The following is a 27206-nucleotide window of genomic DNA, read 5'->3' as shown; positions in this document are numbered from 1 at the left end:
CTTTAAAATGCAAAGTTGTAATAGAAACATCTCTTACAAGATTAGATAAAATTAATATGTCTTTGAAAACCTCTAAATCCTGCTATTTGTTTAAAGTTCACCCTGAAGCACTTAGTGTTAGTAAAGACCCAGTGAAGTCTTAAAATAAGGAACGTTGACAGCTGAGAGCCAAGTGTGGACTTGTTCATATAAATAATATCACCATGCTGTCTGAGGAAAAACTCAGAACTGGAATGGCAAGGCTGGTGCACAATGAGATTATGCTGTATTGACAGAGGAGGGTGGGGATGCAGGAGCAAGGCCTGTTTTACACAGCCCCTACCAGCCTTTACTTTCACAGCTACAGCCTCAAATCAAATTTAAAAATGAAAGGGAAATTTTTAAAATCATACATGAGATAGAGATTGATCCAGATACACCATCTTCTTTCATCAGATGTCAGAGCTTTGCATTTCACCAGTCAGCAACAGGAAGAGTGACCTGGAAATGGGGGTGACACCTCCTTGTCCCCATTATATCCAGCTTTACATGAGACTCTAGCCTTAATGGGAAAGAATCAGTTAATTAAGAGCAAAGTCAAATTAAAATGATGTCAGTCCTTTATTTGCACATCTGTATTTTTAATGAAGAAAGGATGTGTGCAAACAGTATTGTTTCATCAGAGATGGTGCAAGGATGTGTATCACATCCAACTACTCATTTGGCCAGGTGAAGCAAGACAGGTCAGGGTGGAGGAGACAAGGAATACTGAAAGTTAATTGCTTCCTATTTGCTCCTCCTTTCTTAAGATTTTAAGTAGGAGTTTGCTTTTGCATTTCTTTTCCACTTGGCAAAGAGATGTAAGTCATAAAGTAATGGGTAAGGAAATACCTACATCATACAACATTTTAGTAACTATTGATTTATTAGTGTATAAAACAGTAAGTGAGGCAACTCAGACATAGTTTTTGCAATTCAAGTGATTTCTGTCATGAGTCTCATAATGTTTTATCTTCCTCAAATCTTCAGTTTCTATACTTATCAATTGTGATGCTCATTTAATGGTTTTTATACACTCATAATTAATGTGGTGACACCTTACGAAAATTTAGATAGAAAGAATATGGCTCCTTGTTTTTCCTGAGTTCTTTGAACTACTAAGAGAAGCTGCTTTGCATTTAAGAGTGGTAAATCTGAAGTATTAATGGTGCTTCCTAGGAGACATGAGTCATGTTGCCAACAACATATTACTCTAATATATCCAAATGCCCCACAGTTGCAGCTGTTGTGTGGTTGCATACCTCTCGTATGAAGTTTTCTCACCCTTGTGCCAAGCCTTTAATTGTAGGATAAATCTGACTGGCAGTGCAGGACTCTCATGATTGATTTATTTAACATGACTCACGGTAACTGCATACACAGGAGCTGTATGAAATGGCTGATAGTCAAGCACACAGTTTCCTATCACAGGATTTCATAGTGTCCCTGATTATCCCAGAAGTTTGCAAGAGTCTTCCAGATGACCCTTTACTTGATCCTGGTATTCGTGCCAAGATTAAGATCCAACAGTTGTCCATGGTATCAAACCACTTTCGATTGTTTTTTTTCTAATTTGTTGATGGAATCTACCCCTTCTTGCCAGGGTAGGGATCGGTATCAGTACTTCACTCCTGAAGCTTAACAGAAGTGAAATGCTTCCAAGTGACTGAAGGGAAAATGTTTTTTATTCAGCTGAGGAAAGAGAGTTTGTCCTCAGCTTTCCTGACAACTTCATCCCCAAAAACAACTTTTCATTTGTGGCTGTCTTCTGTAAAATTTATGAGCAGAATATATGCTACATTTGTAACAGAAGTTTTGTGAAAGCTGACCTTGTCTGTGGTACTTCTGTCTGTCCATTGTCTTAGTACTTGAGTCAGATATTAAATCTTTTATCTATAAAAGATATCTTGCTAGCTGTTTGTTAGGGTTATAATATTCTCTGTTCCCTACCGGAAAACCCCTAATTTTCTGTTTTCCAACTCTAACAGAGCATTAACATCATACCTAACTCATTTCACTGGTGACCTGCAGAGTAATGTCACAATTCAGCCTCAGTGCATTGTCAGCAATGAGTTTGTTTATCGTTCAGGAAGAAGGGGTTATTTAGATTCATTAGTACTGGAATCTTGAAATAGGGAAAAAAAAAAAAAAGAAAACAACAAAAAATACCCAACAAAGGAAGTGAACTCTCCAAAAGACATTTAAATGCACTCAAGTTTGGAAGACAGACAAGAAAATTTAGACCAAGAAACATAAATCACTGAAGTAATCTCAGATTATATTGCTAAGGAAAACAGAAATATTATCCCTCAACTTGTCCTATGGTTGCAAGTCTGCAAAGACAAAATATGACCATTGTTTATTTTCATTGTTAATTTGTCAGATGCAGATAAGTCTGTTTTTGGCACTTTTCACGATTTTCCTCCTCCCTATCCCGTCCACCCCCAATTATTTGGTTATATTTCTATGGCAAAGAGGCCATTACAGCTGGAGCCAAAGATTTTTTCTGAGAGCAGCCCACATGGAGAACTTCATTCCAAGTCCTCCATGCCATTCCGTTTTAGAATAGTCCCTTGAGAGTTCCACATTCTTTGGCATTAGGCAATCTGCACGGATAAGGGTTTTGGTTAAAATCTTATGAAATTTTAATCAAAATATAGTGTAAGGAATGTAGAGTTTAAAAAAAAGTTTCTTACTTCCTAATGTCAGGTTTCTCTTTAAAGGTTGGACTACAGTGGACCATCAAGAGAGTTTTTTTTCCTGGTGTCCAGGGAGCTCTTCAATCCATATTATGGTTTGTTTGAATATTCAGCCAACGATACCTACACAGTACAAATAAGTCCCATGTCTGCTTTCGTAGACAATCACCATGAGTGGTAAGATTTATTTTCTTTTTGTTTTTCAGATGCATTTTCTGTTTTTCCCACTTGTAGAACAACTGCTCAGATCTGCTCAGACATGTAACACAGGATCTGATCTTTTTAACCAGCAGCAAAATAACTGCATTTCTTTAGACTTCTCTGATTTTGGTTTCTCTTGTGGTTTTTAAATGATCTTATTTCTCACAAAGTCAGCAAAATTACGATTTGGAACATGTACCATGGGATTGTCTCACAACACAGCTCCCTGCATTTCTTGTACATTAGCAATCATTTCATGAAAGCAAAATTAACCTCTTGTGTATTAGAAAAAAACAAGAAAAAATATCAGCACGTTGGCTTTTTGTCAGCTAAGGAGGTGAAGGGAAGTTTCAGGCATGTATTACTGTATGTAATTTGTTTGAATCTTCCTAAAGAGTACAGAGATCTCAGTGGAAAAACCCTGACATACCTATTGGAAGGAAATCTGTGGTGATATCTTAACTGGGGGTAGGGGAAAGACTGCTGATGGCACAGCTTTGAAGCAGTCTGTACATTCACCCATGCTTCTAAAATAGTTATTGGTGATTTTTGCATAATCCCATTTTCACAATTATAAGCCAGTTTAAATCACCCTCAGTTGATTTAAGCCATGGCATCACCATAAATCTGTAAAGCTGGGCTGTGACTATTAACAGGGAATTCTGCTGTGTAAGTAGTTGGATTACATTAATAGTGGAATGACAACTGCTCATCTCTGTAGGACAGATATGCACTGAGTTCTTATTTTTGAAAACCAGTTATGAAGAATGAGTATCAGAGGGGAATCTCATTACTAATTTTAAAAATGAAATGAAAATTAACTGGTTGGCAGTTCAGTTAGTTGAAGCAACCTGCCTGTTGAACTCCAATACTTCAAGTCTCTATTGGAAAGGCAGAACAATCTGGCAGAGAGGTAAGAGAAAACCCTTATAAGCTATGCAGCTTCTGCCAGCGTTTTTATTCACCCCTGACTTCTGCAGTGCTGGACCAGAGACCTTGGGAATGAAGGAGGCATGACCCCTGTCTCTTTCAGGGAGTGCTGGTTTTGTACAGCCCCAGGGGGAATTCAGAAAATGCAGCTGTGACAAGCAATTTATGCATGGAAAGAGGAAGGCTCTGCATGTCACATCCTCATCTTGCAAACATTGTACAAGCAGGTATAATAAAGCCCTAATTTTTCCAAGAAAAATGTTGTAAAGGATACATAAACAGAAAGTTCAAGAAACATTTACTTTGAAAACAAACACTAGACTTTAATCTAGTTCTAGAATTGTCAAAGAGTTTTCACAATGGATCTTAATTCTCATGGGAATATTTGCAAAGACCCTCCTATTTCAAGGTTGCTGCCATCTGATCTCAACCCTGGCAAACTTCCTCCTTACACACCCAACAAAATGAAAATAATAAAGGAAGAAAGAGAAAGGTGAGAGAAGGAGATTTAGATCCTGTTGACATAGGGCTGGAGAGCACTGCAATACATAAAAAAAACTTTCTGGCACTGTTTGTGAATATATACATAGAAATCCTTAACCACAGTCAGAAGAGGGAGCAAGGAGCCACTATAAGCAGGAAAGACAGGCAGCATGAGCTGTCAGGCTGGGAAAGAGTAGAAAAACCTTTGGCCTCTCTATAACATGAAAACAAGTTAATCCTCTAGGGGTGTGAAATGAAAATAGACACTGGCTATTATTTTGGGAGATAATGCATTTATGAAGTGGCTGCTCTGGCAGGGGCTGATTTGGTTCAATATGGATTTAACATTTTTGAGCAGTTGTAACTTAGTATCTGAGGGATTTTCCACACCCTGCAGATTTGCTTTTTTCAATTATTTTTTCTCCCTGTGCCTTACTTGAGAATGTTAAAGAAACCCAAGAAATAAACAAAAATACCACAATTTAGACACAGCTGTCTGATTTAATAATGCTATTTGGAAATACATGCAAGTTTTGATGACAGAGCAGTGCACGAACCACAAAGTTCCAGTATTGTGACTGTAACTCTTTCTCTTCCAGGTTCAGGTTTAGTGGTCGAATTCTTGGTCTTGCTCTGATCCATCAGTATTTGCTGGATGCCTTTTTTACAAGACCCTTTTATAAAGCCCTCCTCCGAATGTGAGTAGAATTGTTCTGCCTCCTCCTTTGTTTGGTTCCTTCCCCATCAATGATGCCATTTTGTGTATGGATTATTTATGATGCTTTATTGACAAAGGAGACAGGCCATTATTTCTAATTTAATAAATTGATTTCAATCCATGAATTTTTTGAAAAATTTCCTTGTTTCCACTACTTCAGAATGTTGTTTGAGATCAGTATGAGAACTTCTTGTTTTTTAGCCCTGTTACCATCCTTCTTGTACAAAATCATAGATTTGAAGACGTACAATGAAATGCTGTGGGCTTATTCCAGATATTAATAGAGTTCTTGTTCATTTGTCATATAATGACTCACAGGATAGGATATGAATCACTTCATAACTTAGACTGCACCATCCATTCTCAGAGGTAGACTGATTGTTGGCAGTCTCCATTTTGAGGAGCTGTACTTAGATAGACTTCAGACTTAGTTTCCAGAACTACTGCTTCTGTTCTGGCTGAAACAGTAAGAGCTGTGCTTGCTCAGCATGTCTGGAACCTAAGACCTAATGAACTTAAGGTGCTTTAGTTTTTATTTGAAAACTGGTTTTGAGAAGTCTGAAAGCATTTTTTTTCTATGAAACATTGCATGTTTGAGTAGTGGGGAGTAATTAATTCATTCCTATTGCACGTATCTTTTGAAAACACCTGAATGCTAGCAGCATCATTTTAGTTAGAAGGATGAGGTAAGGGAAAGTATGGCAAAAGGTAAAAAGATATTTCTGTGATAAGGTGGAAATCTAAAATGTTCAACAAATGATGAGAGATGAGGCAGTACAGCCACATAAACAAAAAGGACACTGCTTGCTTATTAAAAAAACCCTTACTATTTCTTTTGTTATTTGAATTCTTTGTGTCTTCAATGTATGTATTTTCATAATATCTAATTGCGCTTCACAGGAAACATGGGGCAGACTCACCATGAGCTTAAGAAGAGCATCTTCAAATTAAACTCTGGAGTTCTGTATACTTGGAGAGTTATTTTGTGTTATACAGTAACTGCTGTTACCAGGCAAATAAACAGAGATTTGAAGTTGTCCTCTTTTTTGATGTTTCTCTTGGCTCCCATTCACAGTCTGTTTTGTCTGAGTTTAGTTACTGAGCACAGGCTGCTGCCATCATCTGTGTGTTTTCTTCTTTCTTCTGTCAGACTCTGTGACCTGAGTGACCTGGAATATCTGGATGAGGAGTTTCACCAGAGTTTACAGTGGATGAAAGACAATGATATACACGATATCCTAGATCTCACATTTACTGTAAACGAAGAAGTTTTTGGGCAGGTGTGCAAGTTTCTTCATTTCCTTGGTGCATTCTACTGCTAGATAAATGTTTATTTGGACAGAAGAACGAGTGTCCCTCCATGCTGCTTTGAACTTGTATTTAAAAAATTCCTGCTGGTGAAACCAATGTTGAAATCTAGGGAGGAATTATTTGTACCCAGTGAAACGTGTTTTTCTGGTTAAGGAGATTTTCTGGAGAGCATTAAAATATCAGACTTTAGGATTGCCTTGCTAGAGGTGGCTTACCTGAATTTAATTGCAGCAAAGTTGCCTTTCAAAGGTATTACAACACCTTTGTTAAGGTATTATTCAGAAAACTTCACTACTTTAATCACTGTAAAGATTGTTTCTTCTTAACTTATTCTTAATACTAATTATGAAGGTTTCTCAGACTAAATGGAATTTAAAATATTATTAAAAATATTTTTTGTATGTTCTCTCACTTCACATATTCCAATTTGCAAGTCAGGCATGGTTAGTGATTTTGAGGAATTACTTCAACTTAAAAATTCAACTTATTAGAATTCCTTCTTTTGTCTTTATAATAATTGTCACTTGGTCATTTTTTTTCCTCAGATCACAGAACGGGAACTAAAACCAGGAGGTGCCAATATCCCAGTCACTGAAAAGAACAAGAAAGAATACATAGAGAGAATGGTGAAATGGAGAATTGAGAGAGGAGTTGTACAACAAACAGAAAGTCTAGTTCGTGGTTTCTATGAGGTAAAAAACTCCAAAATTAAATTTACTTTCTTTCTCTTTCCAAAAAAATTTTCTCCTTGTGTACATTTCCAAAATATGGGGTCCCAAATGTAATCAGAAGTGCCCTTGCAGATATTGGAAGAGGAAGGGATGGTAAAAAAATATTTTTAGTCAATTATATAAAGACTATGGTTATGTATCTACTTTGCACTGGACAATACTCTCAATCACTGTATAATTAGCATTGAATTCTTGCTCCGTTTCCGCATTGGGTCTCTGAGACTTGTTTGTTTAAAAAGACAAAATCTGAATTCTGAATTTCTTGAAATGATACCTGGTAAATACCTTAGTGGCAGCCTTTATGGGGAGGCACAACTCAGTACATGGAGAAATGCTGCTATGCCTTTTATTTCCTTTCGCAGGTGGTTGATGCAAGACTGGTGTCTGTATTTGATGCCAGAGAACTGGAACTGGTTATAGCTGGAACAGCAGAAATTGACTTGAGTGATTGGAGAAATAATACAGAGTACAGAGGAGGTAACTTGAATTTTGACTTGTTCAGTGTCAGGGACTGTGGAACTACCCAGGTCTCAAGGCAGTAAAGAACCATCACATGTGATACATTTATAGTAACTTTTGAAGTTCTCTGGTTAAGTTAGGGTTAGGGGAAGGTAATTTATCCCTTTTAGTTTGCTTCATTCCTTCCCCTTGCAGCTCTTCCCTGGCTGTTCTTGCCCAGACAGCACGACAGAACACTCCTCTCAACAGAGAGTACTGTGCTCAGCTGCACGCTGGGAGGGTACCTCCCAGACTTGGGAGAGAAATGGAAATGGTAGCCATTCTTAGTCAGATATTTCCCTATTTTTTACACATTCAGAATTGACAGGAAATTAGAAGAAATCCCAGTGAGGTAATTTGAGAACAACAGAAGATTTGGGAACTGTGATACTGTGAGAGAGATGGTTTCAGCATCATTTGTAGCATTGGATAGATAAATAGCACAGTATTGGAATATTTCAAGAATAGGCATTCCTGTTAGTGTCTGATTAATGGACGAAATATTTGCACAAGGGATCTCACTTCTTTTTGTCATGACATATTCATTCTCTGCCTTTAGGATTTTTAAGCATTTTAGGAATATTTTTCTCTCACCTCCTGGCTTTTGATGCAATTGGATAAAGAAGATGGCATTACTGTGACTTGGGCTAAACTAGGAAAAACTTAATAACTATTCCCTCAACCACCTTCATAGCACCTAAAAGTCTAAAGGCTCTTGTTGTTTTAACAGGTTATCATGACAATCACATTGTAATTCGGTGGTTCTGGGCTGCTGTGGAAAGGTTCAACAATGAACAACGACTAAGACTTTTACAGGTAAGAAATCAGCTGATCTGTGTAAAAATAATGAAAATTTGATGCTAAACTAGCCCCATTCTGGTTTAGGATACTCAGAAATTGTGGTGATATTTGCTAGTGGGAATAGCCCAAGTCAGAGGCTAAATGTAATAATATCAAGTGACAGGAGCTCACAGCTATTTTTATAGATTTCTAAGTTATAAAGTACATTTAAGATACAATGGCTGATGTCAATAATCCTTTACTGTTGTTTGATTAAAAGTACATTAAGACTCCTAAAAATAGAAAAGAAAAACTGTGTAATTGGTTATGTCATTAGGTGGAAATGTTGATAGTATTTATACAGCTTAAGAAGGAGAAAGCTTAGTGGGAAGTTCAAGGCCACAAATTAGAAAATAATGATGGAAACCTTAAAGTCAGTCCAATTCCATTTTCACTAAACCTTCAGGTTCCAGTCACCCTGCTGCTGAAGGACAAACTATCTCAACAGAAGAATATTTATACATGTTGGTTTAATATTGAGTTAAATTTTTAAAGTTCAGGTTACATCCATCCTATCTGTAAAGAAACAGACAAACCTCCGCTGCAAACCATACCACATTATTAATCTAATATGAAATCTGCTGGTTTTAACGATTCAGAATTGTTATCTGATGACTGAATTATGAAGAATTTTCTTTTTTGAATCTGTTTAAGTATTTTTTAAAAGCCTGTAAATAGGCAGTGTGGAACATCTCATTTGATGGAGAGACAGAAATGTCTCCTTTTATGTTCCTATTACTTCTGTTAGTCAAAAGTTTTTATAATATCCAGGTCATTACAAATTAAGTAGTCTCTGATCTGTTAAAAGCTACGTTTGATCTGTTCATGACAGGTTGTAAATAAAACTGCTCACCAGTCAGTATTTCAGCAAATGTCAGTGGGCATTACTAACCTTCAGAATTGAGTCCTTTTCTTACAGTAGTTGATTGTGGTTTATAAAGCACTGGAAATCCATATAGCTAGAAAGGCATACCACAAAGCCACCAGACATTACTACTTTTTGTATTAATTCCTTTTAATGCAGGAAACGGCAGCAAAAAACTCACTTAGGCTTAAGTCTGAGTAACTGGATACTGATAGTGTGTTATTCTACAGTATTTATACAACAGAAAAGCTTTGGAGAAAATTAATCTTCTAAGTTGCCTCTTGTAGAGCCCAGCCAGGAAATGGTCTGTTTGCCCTTAGCCTCCATGTAAAGTAGCATTTATTGCTTGTGCCTGATCAGTTTCCTTGCTTTGCAAACGCTTTTCCAAAAGCGTTTGGGCTGCTGTGGGTGTCCCCAGGCCATGTGTGCAGTCCTGACGTGTTTGTGCTGGCAGTTTGTCACAGGCACCTCCAGCATTCCCTACGAAGGCTTTGCCTCTCTCCGGGGGAGCAACGGGCCCAGGCGCTTCTGCGTGGAGAAGTGGGGGAAGATCACTGCTCTTCCAAGGTACAGCTCTGGGGACACCAATGCCAGGGTGGCCTCCCAGTGCCACTCTCTGGGGTGACAGATCAGCTGTTTGACAAACATTAACAGGCTTTCACTGAATATGCAAATATACCTTGGCTTGCATGCAGATTTCCTTCCCCGTTGTTGCAGTGTTTGATGCACCCATTTTGGTTTGAACTCAGTTTTGTTCCCTTAAGGTGGATGAGGCAGTATAACTGTGGTTGACATCCATATTGTAGTGTTTTCCTCACAGAAAATTGTCTTAGAATGATAGCTACTTCTGACTTCCTTTGTTACATTTTATTAAATGTGCAAGTATTTACTCACTGAATATGCAGTTCACAAGTTAGGAGGAAAAATTAATAGGAATTAAAATTAAATAGCTCTTCTGACTATTCTGACTGAAAGCTACTATTATATTTTTTGCATCAGAAACAGGCCTTATAGTATAGTTTAATGATATAATTTTTATGCTTGGTCTGATGTCAAGTATTAATAAATACTAAAGAAGCAAGTTTTAAGTGCAGAACAGGTGGAAGGAAGTCATTTCATTTGAGAAGCAGCAAGAGAGATGAGAAGGTGAGGATTTCAGAGAGAACAATTAAGATCAATTGAAATAGGTGAAGAGGGTAAAGGAACAGTATGAGAGTCCAAGATGTGAAGGCAGGGGTTGAGTTGTACAAACCTGTGCAATTTATATTGGGTAGGACAGGTTTTGAGGAGTAGGATGAAAAGATTGGAAAAAAAGAAAAAAAAAGCTTTCCAATTTTTAGAGCAGAAAAAAGAGTTCTCTTCAAAGGTCCACGGTAACAATGCCAGGACTAGACTAATAATATGTGAATGATGAATAAAACACCTTCAGCTTGGTTTCTTCACTGACAAAAAATATCAGGTTCTTGTCTTTTCTCTACTGTGATCAGACTGATAGCTGGGGGATTTTCTTTCACCCAGTTCTGTGATTCTGCAGCCTCTAGAATGGATTAGGAGTGGTTGGAACAGATTAGTGTGTGGAGTGTGGGCAACCTAACTCTGCTGAATCAGACCTCAGCTTTAGCATGCCATGTACAGCCTCTGGAGGCAGCTTTGGGCTGGGCTGATCCATGGAGGAAACTCAGCCCTAATCATAAACCCGCCCCTCATAAACAAGTTGCCTCAGGAATAACTTGCATTCAGTCTCATCTTAGACAGAGGGTGGCTGTCAGGGACACACAGAGTCTCTCTGACCAAAAACTTGTAGGTTTTTCCTCCAGCACAAGGTCAGAGGCAGAAATGACTCTTGGGTTGGCTCCTGCCATCACAACCGAATGGAGAAGGTCACGGACACAGAAGTGGTGCTGTGAAATCCACAGGCACAGCGGGTGGCCTTTAGACAGAGCCATCTTTCCTGTTTACAGCACAAATTAGAGCCAGGCAACTGAGGATTAAAGGAATCCAAATCCTGAAAATTGCTATTTCAAATCAAATACTCTAATGTCATCTGGGGGCCTAGTGATATCTTGTAGCACAATAAGTCTCCTTACAGTTTGATTATGATTGGCCTATGGACTAGCTTTGATTCTGTTCAAAAAGTATAAGTTGTGACTTTTAAAAAAATAATTTCTGACTTCAAAATTCAAGATTTTTTTGGGGGGGAGTTTAAGTAAGAAAAGAGATTGCATGATTTGTTCAATATATTCTCTGAAACTGAAATTCCCAGTGCTTGCAAGCAGAGCTTGCAGCATGGAAAAGGTCAGGACCTGCCAGAACAGGATGTTCAGAATTTCCTCTGGAAAGGTTATGCAGAACCCTGGTTGTACTAAATTGCAGAATAAAACTGCTTCCAAAAGTGCAATATGGAGAAGCATGATGAGAATCTTTGCTATCATAGGCTGTTCATCAAGATTTTTGTCTCTCTGGATCGTTTTTACCATACAAATGTGAGAATTAAAATAAAACCAGCTGTGTATGACAAACCCCTACAGTCATCATGAGCAAGCAGTTCCTGGTATTCACACATGAGGAACCTTGATCTCATAAAAATGAAACATCTTCCATGTTAGTGCTTAAATGGGTTAAGGCCCAAGCCGAAAGCACTGTTGGCATTTTTACACTGTTGGCATGTGTAGTTCTTGGATGCAGTGCAGCTTCAGCCTGGGTCACAGCAGCCTCTGAGACTCCCTGTGCAAACACGGGGCACTGCTGGCTTGGAGGTAACACATCAGTAACTACAGTCCCGAGTAGCAACTTTCGAGAGGTTTCCAAACAAGCCCAGCATGTGTAAACACATCGCTGGATCTGCTGGGAACGCTGCCCTAGGACTCTGTGACTCTTACTGATTCTCAGATAACTAAAGCTTTTATGTTAAGGCACCATCACTCACTCCTAGCGCGTTGTGCTTTGCAAATTGCCCTCTTAGCAGGAGTGCCTGTGAAATTTGATAGTGCTCGGTGCTCGGGTGGCAAAAGTGAGGATTTAACAGGTCAGTGGACTTTGTTTCTTCCTCCGTTTCTAAAAACATTGCAGTGCTGAAAACACGTAAGAATACCCATCCCCATCTCTTCTTCCTGATCTGAGACACAAAGGGCAGCTAGGATAGTCACTTAGGTATGTGACTGTGGCCTAAGCAGCTGTGAATGTAAACACAAAAGTTTTCACTAGATGTTTGCCTAGTTCCCACTGTTCTGACTGCTGTGTAATCAGTTCTGCGGAATCCAAACAGAGAGATTTCTGTGAGGCACATCAGGTTGCCGAGCTTGTATCGCTCTTTTACACTTACTAGGTAGCATGTAAAATGCCCTGGAAAGATTGATTAGTACAGATCTAGCTTAACTGTTGCTACCCCAATGCTACTTCTACTTCCTTTTTTGGCACTGTATTGCAGATTAGACTAAACTTAGGGGAGGGTCTGGTACTCTTTCAATTCACTCCCATGTTGAGAAATTGGTTCCATATTCATTGCTGTACATTATTTATTCATGCATGTGATGATTCACTTGAAAACGATATTTGTGTCTGACTACTGCATTTTAAGCCTAAGTCACTCTCTTTTAATATGGTAATCAAAATAAAGGGGAGTTTAATTGCAAATCTGGGAATCCAGACTTTAGGAACCAAGATGGGGTTTTATGTTGTCATAAGATGGGAGCCCAGGAAGATGGACAGTTAGTGCCCATGTGATTTGAAATGTTAGAATGGGAAGATACTACCAGAAGGAAAAAAACATGTTTGTCTCAAGGACTTAGGAAGTTGTTTGCTGGGGTTGGAAAAGCATGCATTGCCTCAGAAGACAAAGGTCTTGGTTTTGACTTTTTTAATTACTTGGTTTTCCACAGTAAGTGATTCCATTTTCAGAATTGCCCTCAAAATAAGATAAAACTCAGTTCTCTTAATAAATGTAAACAACATGCCAGCTTAGTATTAAACCAGTTCGTAATGAATCCCCTGCTAATTATATACTGTATCTTTTATAATTTGTGGTTTTACAGCCCACACAGCATGATCCATAGTTCTAATGAGTGGCTGTCAGCCCCATGGAGCAGAAGCATGTGGTTAGGCTCTTAATTGCCTAAGACTCTTCAACACTCTACATTGAATTCAAGGAATCACTGAGTTTCATTTGCTGCTGGGCTTAAATTAGTCTTTTTCTTCAAAAGAAAGTATTTTCAATTTTTTGAAAGTACTCTACGGGAAATTGAATAATTTAATCTATGTTGCAGATATTATTTTGTAAGGTTTTTGGAAAGGCAAAGGAGGAGTAAAAAGAAATCTTTCCTCCGGGAGCCTTAGAGAGATGGCTGGGTAGGAAAATTTTACCAGACCCCTGGAATAGAGAGTGGGGAAATGCCATCTCTGCTACCCAGCATGTAGAGCAGTGTTCCTCTAAGGGTATTGTATTTGAGGAGCGTGCTAAAGGCAATGTTTTTTTAAGTGATTTCATATTTGCTGTTTGGACTGTGTTTATAATAATGGTGTGACCTTGTGTGCTGCATGTACATATCTTCAGCCTGATATTTTTGTGACACTTCAAGGCTGTAATTGAGTGGGTGTTTCAGCTTCAATGAGTTTTGGTTTGTAATGGACTCTGAAGTTTTTTAACAAGCAAGATTAACCCACTTCACTCTATGTTCCATTCCCCTAGCTGGGAGTGGAGAGTCACTTAAAGTGGCAATTAATTAATTTGCTCACATGGAAGGCAGCACTTTCTGGCTCAGAGGAAGTCTGTACAGGCCTGTGGTAGACAGCTGGATTTCTGGGACTGGTCAGGTTAAATGAGGAGTTGCATTTGCTGGGAGGAGGGAGCTTGTTCAGTCTTTCCATTAACATGTTACATATTTACACTTAATACAGATCATACTGATGAAGGGCAGGGTACTGCAGGAGGAGTTTGGTTTTCAGCTGGATTGAATTTAAATAAATAACTCTATGATGTATTTTATTGCAAAAGAATGAAGGATTTGTAAACAGAGGCCTGCCAAATTACTAAAATCAATCTAAAGTGAGGCTTTGTTACAAAGCTTTAGAGCAGAAGAGATGCCTCTTCCAGTTTCTCTTTGCATCATTTCATCCTCAAGAACCCATCACATTCATAGTTACATTATCTATTTCATTAGACAGGCTCATCCACCACAGTGTTTTAGAAGGTACCATCCTTAGCATGCCCTGAGGTCAGGCAATGATATCCATGATTCCACTGCAAAGAGAAACCTTTTTTTATCTCCCTTTTCATTCCCTGGAAGAGGTTTTGAGAGACAGTTACGAGTGTTCAACAAACTTGAGGTAGATGGACTTCAAAAACTGAGAAAAAAATTGCATAGTCGTACTGTTAAGAAAGCAGGGTGGTTGCTAGAGGTTCGTGCATGGTTTTGTGTCATTCCAAAAGCTGCTGGCCTCTAGGGCAGATATGTCCATTGGGAATGTCAGCACAAGCAGTAATGTCTCAAGAACACCATCCATATGCCAAGGAAATTGTAGAAGGAAGAGCATCTAATTTATCTGACTATTACCATTATGGGATTGTTTCCTGTAGATCTAGAGATGTATGGAAATCTCTTGTTTATCGTTAAAAATACAGTATTCAAGTATCATCCATACGGAAAAGAAAGGCTACGTCTCAGAAGACACATTTAAAGCCAAGATTTCAGACCAGACTGTTTAAATTGTACCATGCCAAATCATTCTCTTTTTCTCATGCACATTTGATGGATAAAATTTATCCCATGCCTTTTGGACTGTCAGTATGTTTCTAAAGACTTTCATAAATGCTCCTAACTGGCTTATTTTAATGAGAAGAAAGTAGATTAAACCTCACTACCTGTTTAATTGGAAAACATCATTTGACAGAACAAAGTCTTCTAAAAGAATACTATCTGCCCATCTGTATTCAAGCACATACCAGTCTGTGTGTTCTCTTTTGAACTTTCCAAATAATGCACTTCTTCACCTCCTCTCTCTTTTTCCCCTCAGGGCTCACACTTGTTTCAATCGTCTGGACCTTCCCCCTTACCCATCATTCTCTATGTTATATGAAAAACTGTTGACAGCAGTGGAAGAGACAAGTACTTTTGGACTTGAGTGATACACAAACCACAGTGCCCAGCTCATTGGACTTTTGTGGATCTGTCTTCTCAAGGAATGAATGAACTTCTGTATTGGATTTCCTAGAGGAAAATTGTTTCATGGTGCAATTCATATATGAGGTTCCACAAAGGAGCTTGTGAAGCAATTAAAAAGCATTGTGGTAGTGGCAGAATTCTCGACAGTGAAATTAGAGTGTGCAGGGAAAGCAAAGTCTTGCAATCCATGGGTTTTTGGGATGGCTACACTTCTTAAGTTTATGTTCTGAGCAAACCAGAAACATGATGCCATGTTGTGATCCATCTGGCTACTGCAAAACTGACATGTACCCAAGGACTGGATTTCATCAGAGTTGTTGAATATAAAATTCAAGTCAAAATGTGAAATCATTCAGCCCCTACCTACCCAGTAAATTATCAAAAAAGCATACAACTGAACTTTTATAAATTCTTTTTTTTTTTTTTTTTTTTTTTTTTTTTTTTTTTAATTCATGAAGGTACATTACTTTATGCCATATGTTATAACAGCATATCCAATACTTGCTTTACCTAAGACTACGAGTGCCTGCATGGGGAACACCATAGAGCTCAAGTTCCTGGGGCAGAAGTGAGTTGGAAGGAAAGTCAGCAACGAAGGATGTAACAACAATGGCTTGTGCATTGAGGAGGTTTGTGGAAATGCATTTGCCAGTGGTGCGTATGACAAAATATGAGCTGTTACAATGAACTTAATAAGACTGATTTTATGCTTTATACTGCATGGAAACTATTTTAAGAAGAAACTAGCAATTTATCACAGTATATCAGGAAAAAACCCTAACACGGTGACTTCTGTTTATTTTTATAGGTTCATTATATTATGTTTCTTAGAGTGTAAACAGGAAACAAGCAAACAAAAGTGTTATTTCTGTTTTGTCACTTTCCATGCTTGAACAGACATTCTGCTAGTGTTTATTCTTTAAGCACTCTCCAGGGAAAAAAATGCCTTTTATTTTTATAAGAGTAAAAAAACTCCCGAAAATATTTTGCACTGAATGTACCAAAGTTGAAGGGACATTATGATCTGACTGATAGCAAATTGCATCACTATCAAATATCTATAAAAACGCTTAGGAACCAGGCTTTCTTCACAGTGCCATGTCTATAGATATCAGGACTGTGCACACAAGTAATAATTTTATAATACTATATGTGATATTGTAATATGCATTTATTTTAAATGCATCCAGGTCATTTTTCATGCATTGGATAACTTAATGCAGTGGAGTTTAATACAGATATTTCATATGCTCCCCACAACTTTTTATTTGTACAGCACCGTAAAACACTAGCTCATTGGGAAAACCATGAATAACTTCTTTAAGGTGAGCCACTGGTCATAATGCCACTGTCCTGTATCAGTGAACACCTACAAGATGTAAACTGTTTGTAGTGTCCAAGCTTGCATTTTCACCGATAAATAGTTTTCTTATCAAATGTTATTTGCAGCAGTTTTTATGGCATATCAAACACTTGCATGGACACCAATTTCTTTATGCTTAATTTTGCTGAAATACACGAGGCTTGCTCGCTTCTATTTTTGGTACTTTTCCTCCAGATGGTCTTGTGGAACACTTGTGCAGCTGCGCCCCATTTCTCGCACAGCTGCTGTCATGCACTGCACCCACCACATTTCCAAATTCCAGGAGTTGCGCTCGGATACTGGCTGACAAGAACACCAATCCAGCTCTGTGCTGGCGCTTTTGGTAGTGCCACAGCACAGCAAGCCCTGTTCTGTGGGAAAAGTAGCTTTTGAAGTAACCTACTCACTTCAGAGGCTCTTGAAGGGGCATCTGAGGGAGGTGTCCTGCTTGTTCTGCTGGGAGGTTTGTTCCAGCAGAGGGAGGCGAGCATCCCTGGAGATGTTGTCAGCAGAGACTGCCAGTCCACCCTCCGAGGCAGAAGGCAGCTGCAGCTGTGGTGGTGACTGAGAAAACCCTTCAGACTTACTGAGGAAATGTCACATGTGCAAAGGAAAAGCAAAATCAGGGGGAAAGCATTCTTTTATTTCAAGATTTATTGTGCGTCTGCATGACATCTGGGACTCTCTTAAGTAACTTAGGTTTCCTTAGGCTACTTCTGGCTGGTAATGAAGTAGCAAAGAAAAGTCCAAACACATCACCCTGTTTCTACACATATATTTATCAGCTAAGATTGCATGTCACGGGTCCTAATGCACATCTCTTTTCAGAACATGAATGAGCAGTAGGCAAACTGACTTTTCAGCAGGTCACTCCAGCATGGCTCATGTTTCATAGGATCCATTCACTGAGTAGCTAAAACTCTGGCACTCGGAGCAGAATGCAACTTCTGATTGGTTGAAGGACTACAGAACTTTCATTTTACAATACTGTGTTATCTGTGGTCTTAAAAAAGAGATTTCCCAGGTGGAAACTGTATCTACAAGTTTTAAAACAGATACTCTTTGGAATGAAAAGTTTAAATATTTGGCACAAAGTAAGTTTATACTAGTTCGCCTTTTAAGTTATGCTTTTGTACAAAACTAAAACAATAAATGCATCTTGTCAATTTTTATTTAAATATATCTACTGCACCCATTTGTTCTGTATTTATGCATGTAAAAATAATTGAAATCAGCCATGATAATCTGGTATTCTGTAAAGGTGTGACAGGGTCACCAGTGGAGCAGCTGTCAGTTAGAAAATAGAGAAATAAAAAAGAAAATCAATCTAGAACCTTTGTAGCACTAAACCCAAGAGAGACTAAGGAGAAGTTGCTGCTTCCTCCTCTGCTGCCAACATCCCCTGGAGGAGCCTAGAAAGGCTCTGTGTGAAGGTTGAGGTGTCAGCTGGGTACAGCTCCCTGTGGTGCCTGGAGCACTTGGCTCTTTGTGACAGTGTAAGTGATGCTGCTGCTCTGAAGGATTAGCAAGGAGGGAGAATAGGAAAGGAAGCCTGAGCTTAGTCAAATACCCACATCTCCTGGCAACTGCTTGGAATGTTCTCAGTTTGGTTTTGGAAGCCATTCCCATTAAACGTGTCCCAAGGGAAAGCCAGCTTTCATGTCCTGCAGCTGACTGCAGCAGGCCACCACCATGCTATTGCTTGTGACACAGTGTAGCAGGGATGAGAGTCCGTGTAGAGAAAGGTTGGGGAGCCTTTCCAAAGTTCTGTATCTCCTCAGAGCTTCCCCAGATGGTGCTAAGGATCTTTGCATTTAGGAAGGAAAAAGTAGACAGAAGAATCCCTTCAGCCAATGGCAGCTCATACTAACTTAACCCACAGCATCTCCATCACAGAGGCTGGCAGGGGACGTCCCTGCAGGAATTAAAGTGAGGTGTCCATGTTTCCTGCTCTGCTGGGAAGTGGAGCTGCACATCACCAGCCAAGAAGCAGCTCCCAGGTCCCTGCAGCCTGGGCAGGCTGGCAGCAGAGTGGCCTCTCTTCCCCCACACCCCAGGGCCAGGCCCCCTCTCCCCAGGTCCCACCATCCCAGCCCAGCAGAGGTGTACTTTGCACACCTGGCTCTGCTGGCAGTCAGGTTATAGTCAGAACATCCTAAATACACAACAAAAGCTTGGAATCCATGAAGTTGTGCAGTGTGGCACCTGCTGTAGCAAGCAGTGACCCATTCAGAGACTGCAGGCCAGCAGCTGTGTGGGGAGTGGTGCCTTTGCCCACAGCAGGCAGGGCACAGGCCATCTGCCACCTCTGTCACACTGCCAGCAGCACCTGGCAGGGCAGCACAGGAAAGCCTTTCAATCCAGACCTTCTTCCTCACCTCCTCCCTGCCTGCTGTTTTTCCTTGGTATTCATCAAATATTTGTCTCCTTTTGCTTTTAAACCTCATTTTCATTATCCTTGTACTGACCCTACCATAAAAACTGTTCAAATGGCTTAGAGAGTACGTGGGCTGAACTCTGCTGCGTTCCCAGGCCTGCTCATGGGCACCACATGAGCCCCACAGGGCAGCAGTTAACCCCGGGGCACACAGGGGGTGGGGAACAGCTGCAACCTTCGGGAAAACTGAAAATCTGGGCAGCAACGTCCTGGCAGGACATCACACAGAGCTGCTGGTAGGAGTTGGACTGGCAGAGCACTGCACTGGTAGTTTGCTCAGTTTAAAATTATAGGAAAGAAAAGAGGTTTGTGGTTTCTTATGTATTTTTAATCCTTTAAAAAAAGTTTTTTTTAAAAATCCTTCTGATGCATTTGCAGTGGTACCATCTGGTTGTTAAACATAATCTGAGCAATATTAATGGCAGATGTTTCTGAGTTTCTGCAGTGGTAGCTGCAGAGTTGTGTGGAGCTGCTTGAAGCACGCTGTCTCTGGACTGAGGGAATCCCTCAGTTCACATCAGGGGAATCTTCAGCAGCTGTGTTTGAATGGCCAGTGTGAGTTCACTTCCCACAGCATAAAGCAAGTTACTTCTTTTCAGTGAATGAAACTTATCTGCATTAAAATATACTAATAATGTTGTTCTTCCTGCCACTCTTTTAATGTGGAGGATTAATATATTCCTGTTAGTACTAATGGGAATTGAGCAGAAGGTTGATCTCCAGTCATAAGATTGCAGATGTAGCTTTCATCTATTGTTGTTTCCCCTTCTCATCCTTTTCTCTCTGGGCAAGCAATTGAACTCCAAGCAGAATTTCATAACAATTACTCAAAGCTGGCTTCTTAAAACTGTTTGTGTTCTGGCTCAGTTGTGTGCTGTAAAACAGAACTGCAGAAATGCTATGGGTTGACTGGCTCATTAGTTTAAGTAGAAAATTCTTTACAATTTTGTTAGTGCAACCACAGTGGCTGCTGTTGGGCTAGTCTAACCTTTTGTCTAAATATTTTACAATAAAAAAGAGTTTGGGAGGTTGAATTTGAAATTACTTGTTTGCTGGAAAACTAAATATACGTTAGGTAAATAGTAGAGGAAAAGAATAATTTTACTGTAAAGGCAGCATAACCCACTTTTGTTAACAGTATGCAGAATTACAGTGCTGACCCTCCAAACACAGAATTTTCACCATGAAAGATGGTTTATATTTTGCATGTCTTCCAGATAGACCATGAACTTCATAGTGCTTCTGTTCAGCTTTAGAGGGACAATTAAGATTTTGGCACTAGGCTACTACTATTTAGGATGTTCATTGCTATGATATGTTTTTTATTTAAATAATTTTAGTATTTTTACAAAATATTTTCCTTTAGGACTTTACTTCCTAGGCTTTCCTAAGAGCCACATTATGCTGTAGTAGGCATTTTAAAGTAAAATCATAATTATTTGATACTTCTGTTTTGTATGACTGACCTTCTGGCCACTGCTAAGAAAGGTTCCTCCTGATTGTTGGTAAAAGGATGACAGTCAAGGACTCCTGGAATGGCTACAATCCACTGAAGTATCTGTATGTATTCAAAATGTATTTTAAAATACCTCCTGAGGACTACGTTAAATAGTTGATACACTCATTGATTAGCCCCTTTCTAAGTCAATTCAAAATTTGAACTTGTCTCCTTTCAGATTACATTGCAGAATAATTATACTAAAATTTTAACTAGAGATGTATTGTGACAAATTTCTCAAAGCAATGATGGATGTGAAAGGGAGCCGAGCTATGCTGCCCTCAATCCTTTAGCCTGTTAAAAAACTTCTGAATAATGAAACTTTATCTTTGGGGGGGTTTCAGTTGTTTCTTGTTTTCAGAACTTTGAGAAACTTCTCATTCAGCCTGTATTAGAAAAAGCCTTGCCTACTTTGAGGCTTTTGTTAAGCACTCAGGAGGTATATTGTTCAACTAATTTAACATACTTTTGTGCTGACATCAATTAGCTTCTAAATGTATAGACCTACAGAACTCCACAGGACTCTGGTCTCCTTTATTCTGGGCTGCCTTTCAAAGCCATCCATCCTGTCCCTTTTGATTGCACATAATCCTACAATCACCCAGAGACAATTGCTGACCACCTACACTGACTGTAGCTGTAGTATCACAGTAAGACTCTGGCTTTGGGTTTGCTTTCAAAAGCAGCTACCTCAGTCCCGAGTCGACAGGATCGCTGTTACGCTGATATCGAGACTGAGAGGTTTAAGAAAAATAGTCATAAAGGGTTTTTTAAAAATAGTTTATTAGGTATCCAAGGGTAAAATGTCTTTTGGTTTTGGTTTTGCAAAATTAATGAGTCAGGAGATTTTGCTTGCAATGTTTTCTATTGCCAGATTTTGTGGTCCCCACGGGCTGCCCCAGGCTGTTGCCAGGTGGGTGCAGAGCGTTTGCAGTGAGGCAGGTGATGCTGATCCAGAAATCACAGCAGCAGCAGATCTGTTACTGTAGTGAGGACTGTGCCTTCCACAGCTGGAGGCTTTCTCATGCAGCCCTTGAACTGGATTCTTCCCAAAAGCTCGTTCTATCCGTGATGCCTGCTAATTGCAATACAAGCAGCTCATGACACACTCCACTGACTGTTCAACATCTTTCATTTTAAACGATGATTACATTTTTCATAGTTAGAAATGCCCACCCAGCAGTATAAGGCCAATAAAAGAGGATTTTGCTGAGACATATTTGATTGCTGTGCTGACTGCAGTCAGATGTTGAAGCTCACTTATTTTAAAGTAGATTACTGCATGAATAAGAAAATAAATCTCTGTAGCCTCATAAATAATTCTAAGAAGGAATGTAATTGTAGGTGCTGTAATGATAAGACAGACGGTTCCATGCAAACACACAAGCTAGAGCCATGGAGGAGGGCTGGAGTGAAGACAAGTCTGAGAGTAGGCACAAAAAAAAGACTGCACTTCGAGGATAAGGAATAGGTCAGTGTGCTGGGATGACCCCTGGGATATAAAACAGGATACTTCCTGCTTGAAAATTAGGCTGTGTTAATGCACCTAGGGAGAAATGACTGTTCATCCTGAAATACATTGATGTTACTGCAACATGTGCTTTCACTGGTTATTAGATTTTAAAAATCTAAGTATGCAATCAGAAAATTACTTCTTTGTGGTTTGGCTTTTTGTTTTATTGGGACTGGGTTGTTTGTTTTGTTTTTATTCAGGCTATTTTCAGGAAGATGAAGGCTTCTAAATAAAATAAGGGTGGTGTCTGGAAGCCCTCTTTTATTAGTATAAGTAATGACTGTTTATTACTATCTGCATTGGGCAAGTGATACAACTTCTGATAAAAGGTTAAATCATCACAACCAATGGTGACTTTCATTTTCAATGTGATGGGCCAAATCACTAATGTTTAGACATGTCAAAATGCAGATTTTTTTTTTTTTTAAAAGATATTTTATGTTTGCATTATGGTTATGTAAGAACCACGCGTTTCCACAAAGACAAGGACTGATATGGCATTTCCAAAGCTTACTTAGGGTAATTAGAATATTCTCAATGATCTAGGTAGCTTTAGCCAAGCTGATGCAAGTCTTGATTCCATTCACACTCTAATGATATTATCCAGAAAAGTACTGCGTAAGAGAGTGGGAAGGTTTCATGATGGTCAACCTAAAAGTTGACCTGGTTTTTTACCTAAAAGACAAGACTATTGACTGAGTCAATATGAGAGTCAAAAGAAGAATTCCTTGTGAGTTTTCTTCTTCAGCGTGGTTACTGAGATGGTAGAAGTTTATATAAACCTGAAGTCCTAAATGAGAAGACAACTCCCATGTTGAACCATACTGGTTCAATAGTTCCATACAGCAGGACATTTTTCTGCAATGAGTCTGCAGCACTCAGGAGACTGCTGTTTATTATCAGCATTGCAGGGAGGAGGAGAATTATGATAATATTAACTACATAAATCACATTTGGAGGATGCTTTTTCTTTGCACGCTGTTTTTCCTGGGAATGACATAGCCTTGAGGGCATCCATGAATCTTGATAAGCAAGGCTGCTTTTTGAATAATTGACTGAACATTTGTACTTGTAAGGGCTGGTACAGTATGCAAAGGGAGATCTTTAGAGGAAGAGAAGGTAATGAGGGATGTGGTGTGGAATACTGCTACCCCCAAGTCAGTTGATGTTCCTGCCCTTGCTGGGTTACAGTTTGGGTTTTTCAGCATGTTTGAAAGTGTGTAGTTTTACAAGTTTTTGTAGTGGGGATGCAGGCATCCAGAATCTAACAGGATTATAGGTGCATCTTCCTCATTTTTGACAATTACTTGATATAATTTTATACCAAGTTCTTTGTTTTTAAAGAATTTCAGGCACTGAGAATACGGAGTGCATATTTATTTCTAAGCTTTAAGTAGAGCACGGTGTATTTTTTAATCCTTTCCATACTTTTCAGTTAAGTGTTCACAAGACTGTATATCAAATACAATTCCAAATTTTTCTATCTTTCTACAAGCCAGTTTAAGTTTCATCTGAATTTGGTACATGACTTTCACAAAACACTAAATGGGGAATACATGCTTCAAGCATTAAGATGGTTTCCCTCCTTTTCCCCATTTACATTGCATTACATTTCACGATTTTTTTCTTCGAGGCAGAGAGAACAGAGAGAAAATGTGTTGAGTGTGTTACAGGGCACACAATGTGTGTCATTGTGCCTGGCTTCAAGGAATATACTGTAATGTTTGACTGCTCACAGATTTACATAATTTGAATACAGGACTGTTGTGTTGTATTCCCTGTTACTCAAAAACATTTGGGGAAAAGAATTTTCTGTGTATAATTTTATTTTCATACTGATCTCTATTTTGTTTAAGACCATGTTTCATCATGAAATCACTTAATTAAAATAAATCTTCTTAAAAAATCCACTTTGTAAATCATCTCTTTTATTGTGTCCCTGAATATACCGTAACATCCTTATTTAAGTGAGAACCTTCAGATCATTCTGTCTTTTTCAGCATTTAAAAATCTTTAGAGAAACCACAAGATACTCTGACATCTCTTTTGCTAAATCATTTCTGGTGGCCTGTGGAGTCTGGCATATTAAAAATCCTGATTTTGGAAGTGGGGAAATTAAAAGATTCTGCAGCCATACACAACATAATTTGAGTAAGAGCTATATATGAAAAAAAAGAAAACCCCTCTGACAAGAAAAGCCCCAGATATCACATCCATCACATGGGCCCAGGCTTTGTGGAAGAGCCTCTGCTTATGAATGGAGCATCAGAGCTGACAGCAAAACACTTCCCAGCACTGTCTGTAACACAGGAAAGCTCTTTTTCACAGGGAGATTCCTTCAGGGGAAATGCATTTTTTTGTCTTTAATAAAAGTCAGTGTCCCCCACCAAATATTTCCTTCTACTTTTTAGAGAGAATTCTGGTTAGAATGAGAGAAACTGGTCTTTAATCAGCTCTTAGGCAAGGGCTCTCCCCACCACAGTACAGCCCAAGCAAAATGGTTAAATGACAGCTTGTCACTTCTGTGTGTTACACAAACTCTTTGGAGAATCTAGTAGTGAAGTGATATTTCCATTTTTAAATAACTTTTTCCAGAAGGTGATTTTGCATTCTCTTGCTGCTACTTGAGATGTGGTACAAGCAAACCTGAGTCATTGAAGGAGAGCTGCTGTGGGAAGAGGCCAGGCTTTGGGACTGGAGCCCTTTCAGAATCTGTTCTCTGCAGTCATTCTTGATGTCAGACTCCTATTTTCATCAGGGTCACTGATAAGTGATGCCACGTAGTGCACAGTCACCTGCTTTCCCTCCATGTAAACACTGGACTTGGCCTGGAGCTCGTGCTGGGTGACACTGAGGCAGCTGTGGGAAGCAGTGCCTGGGTGGGATCCAGAGATTTCCCACTGCATTGAGGATTGCCTTGGGTGAGAAAGTGGTGCAGAGATTTTAGCATTGGGAGGAATAAGATTTTTTTAAAGTGACCCATATTAAATAGAAACGAGCGGGAGAAGGTTCAGACACTCTGAGCTTCCAGCTGTGCAGCTCTTCAGGTCGTGTGCTTGTCCCCACCTCAGTTCCCTGCTGAGGAGGGGAGGCTGCCACCTCTTCACTCCAAACATCACCAACCCGTGCCAGACCTGAGCTGAAATCAGCATTCCTTGAGGGAGCTGAGCTTTCCCCACGAGGCTGGCTCGCTAAAACACCTGTGCCTCTGATCCCCGGGGGCTGTGCATCACAGTGTGCCAAAGGGCTGCTGGTTTCACTTTCTTCAGTGGAAGCCTCTAAAGGCTGAAAAGAGCCAGCTTTGTAATGGAGAGATAATCAAGGTAAGCCCGAGAAGACGTAACTAAGAATGGGAGTTAGGAAGCTAACACCTTTAATTGCTATTTTTTAATTATTCCAAAGACCAGGTGTATACATTAGGAATAATAATAGTTCATGATCCTGTAGTGTTGTGACCTTCAGCCTACCCATTCCCCCTTCTCCACCCTTTGTTCTTCTCAGTTGTGGTGTATCTAAGTAAAATTCCAAAGTCCTCAGGGTGGAGTCCTGTCAATTATACCCTTCTGTAAGTGCCATTCGTGTTTCTATGGCATTATATAAACAGATAACCAAGAGTACAACAACATGCATGTCATGAAGCATTTTTGGTATTTCCTTGGTTTTCAAAACTTTAAGGGAGAGTAGAGCAAATCCTGAAGAGCATCAGTAAAGACACAAAAGCAGCTAAGGAGACAAACATAAGCACTGTCATTTACTTCTTGGCACCACGTGCTATAATAACCTAAAGCATCTTAATTGTGGGCATCATTTAAATTTACTCTGTGGCTCATTTGGTATGTTTGGAATGCTGCCTGCTTTTCATACTGCACAACGAGCACTTCTCAACAAAAGCAATCCTGTCCACATGTTGTATTTTTATTTGACAGATGTATTTGAAATAATGTTATAATCAAGAAAGGGTATGATGTGGAACCCTGCAGAGAAAGAGTGGGAAAAAGTAAAGATTTTGGACTGCTTTTGTCAGAAATATCCACAGCACAAAGTGCTAAAAAGCCAGATGGAAGTTCAAGCAAGCAGGAGCTACATGTTTTTAGTAGGTGCCTCAGTGTGCCAGCGACGTGGTGTGACATGTTCTAGACTCTTCAGGAATTCTTTCTGCTTTCTTATCTTCATTTATGTTACTTTCATCTTAATGCAAGCCTTGCTGTGACTGCATGACTTAGGCACTGTAATAAACAGAGCAATTAGCCATTTCACGGCAGTGCCATGGCACAAACAGAATTAACCCAGTTAACTCCAGTGGTGCACTGCTGAAATTAAATACACAGCTCTTAAACTCTTATCCTACATTACTATTACTGCCTTTGTGACAAATGTATTATAAAACGGATGTTTCCAAATTTCTAGCTTGTCGGATTGCTTCAGAGGAAATCAATTTGACAAACAAATTGCAACTATTTTAGTACTCTTTCTAACTTCAACTTATTTCTGAACCATGCTTTAGGCTATTTTGAGTCCTCGGAAAGATTCTTTGAAACCACAGGTTAGAGTTTGTGGTTGTTTTTGGTGGTTTGTTTTGGTGTTGTTTTTTTTCTTTTGTGGGCTTCTCACGAGGTTCTCAAGACCCTGTTTCCCCTTGCACGCCTGACATGCTCCGTGCGAGCCGTGCCCTTACACAGACGCACCGAAAGCGCTCTGTTGCCGGCAGCTATCGGTGAGAACTGGTTCACCGCTGGCTTTTGAGCTGCACCGGGGGCCTGCAGTGCTCGCCGAGCCCTCGCGGTGCGTCACTGCTCAGCGGCGGGGCCCGCATAGTGCCCCTGTCCCCTCGCAGTGCCCCTGTCCCGGCACAGTGCCCCTGTCCCGGCACAGTGCCCCTGTCCCCGCCCGGTGCCCCTGTCCCCGCACGTCCCGCGGCAGGGCGGAGCGGAGGCGCTGCAGAC

At 39.7% G+C, this 27206-nt stretch overlaps 1 protein-coding gene across 3 annotated transcripts in view; it reads left to right on the top strand.

The window, feature by feature from the left end:
- Nucleotides 1-24138, top strand: part of HECW2 (HECT, C2 and WW domain containing E3 ubiquitin protein ligase 2) — a gene marked incomplete at its 5' end in the record, with an annotated part of 104491 nt that extends 80353 nt beyond the window's left edge. For all 3 annotated transcript variants that reach the window (XM_083864782.1, XM_083864783.1, XM_083864784.1), the window contains 8 exons: nucleotides 2742-2894; nucleotides 4931-5029; nucleotides 6200-6329; nucleotides 6906-7052; nucleotides 7454-7568; nucleotides 8320-8405; nucleotides 9749-9861; nucleotides 15304-24138. In XM_083864782.1, coding sequence (XP_083720908.1) covers nucleotides 2742-2894; nucleotides 4931-5029; nucleotides 6200-6329; nucleotides 6906-7052; nucleotides 7454-7568; nucleotides 8320-8405; nucleotides 9749-9861; nucleotides 15304-15415 — 955 coding nt within the window. In that variant the 3' untranslated portion in view covers nucleotides 15416-24138. The remainder of the gene's footprint in view (nucleotides 1-2741; nucleotides 2895-4930; nucleotides 5030-6199; nucleotides 6330-6905; nucleotides 7053-7453; nucleotides 7569-8319; nucleotides 8406-9748; nucleotides 9862-15303) is intronic.
- Between the last annotated feature and the right edge of the window lie 3068 nt (nucleotides 24139-27206).

Source organism: Zosterops lateralis (assembly GCF_965231275.1).
Source record: "Zosterops lateralis genome assembly, chromosome: 7".
NCBI classification, from domain to species: Eukaryota; Metazoa; Chordata; class Aves; order Passeriformes; family Zosteropidae; genus Zosterops; species Zosterops lateralis.
Note: the sequence above shows the minus strand (reverse complement) of the source record. Positions and strands in the feature narration are given on the sequence as shown.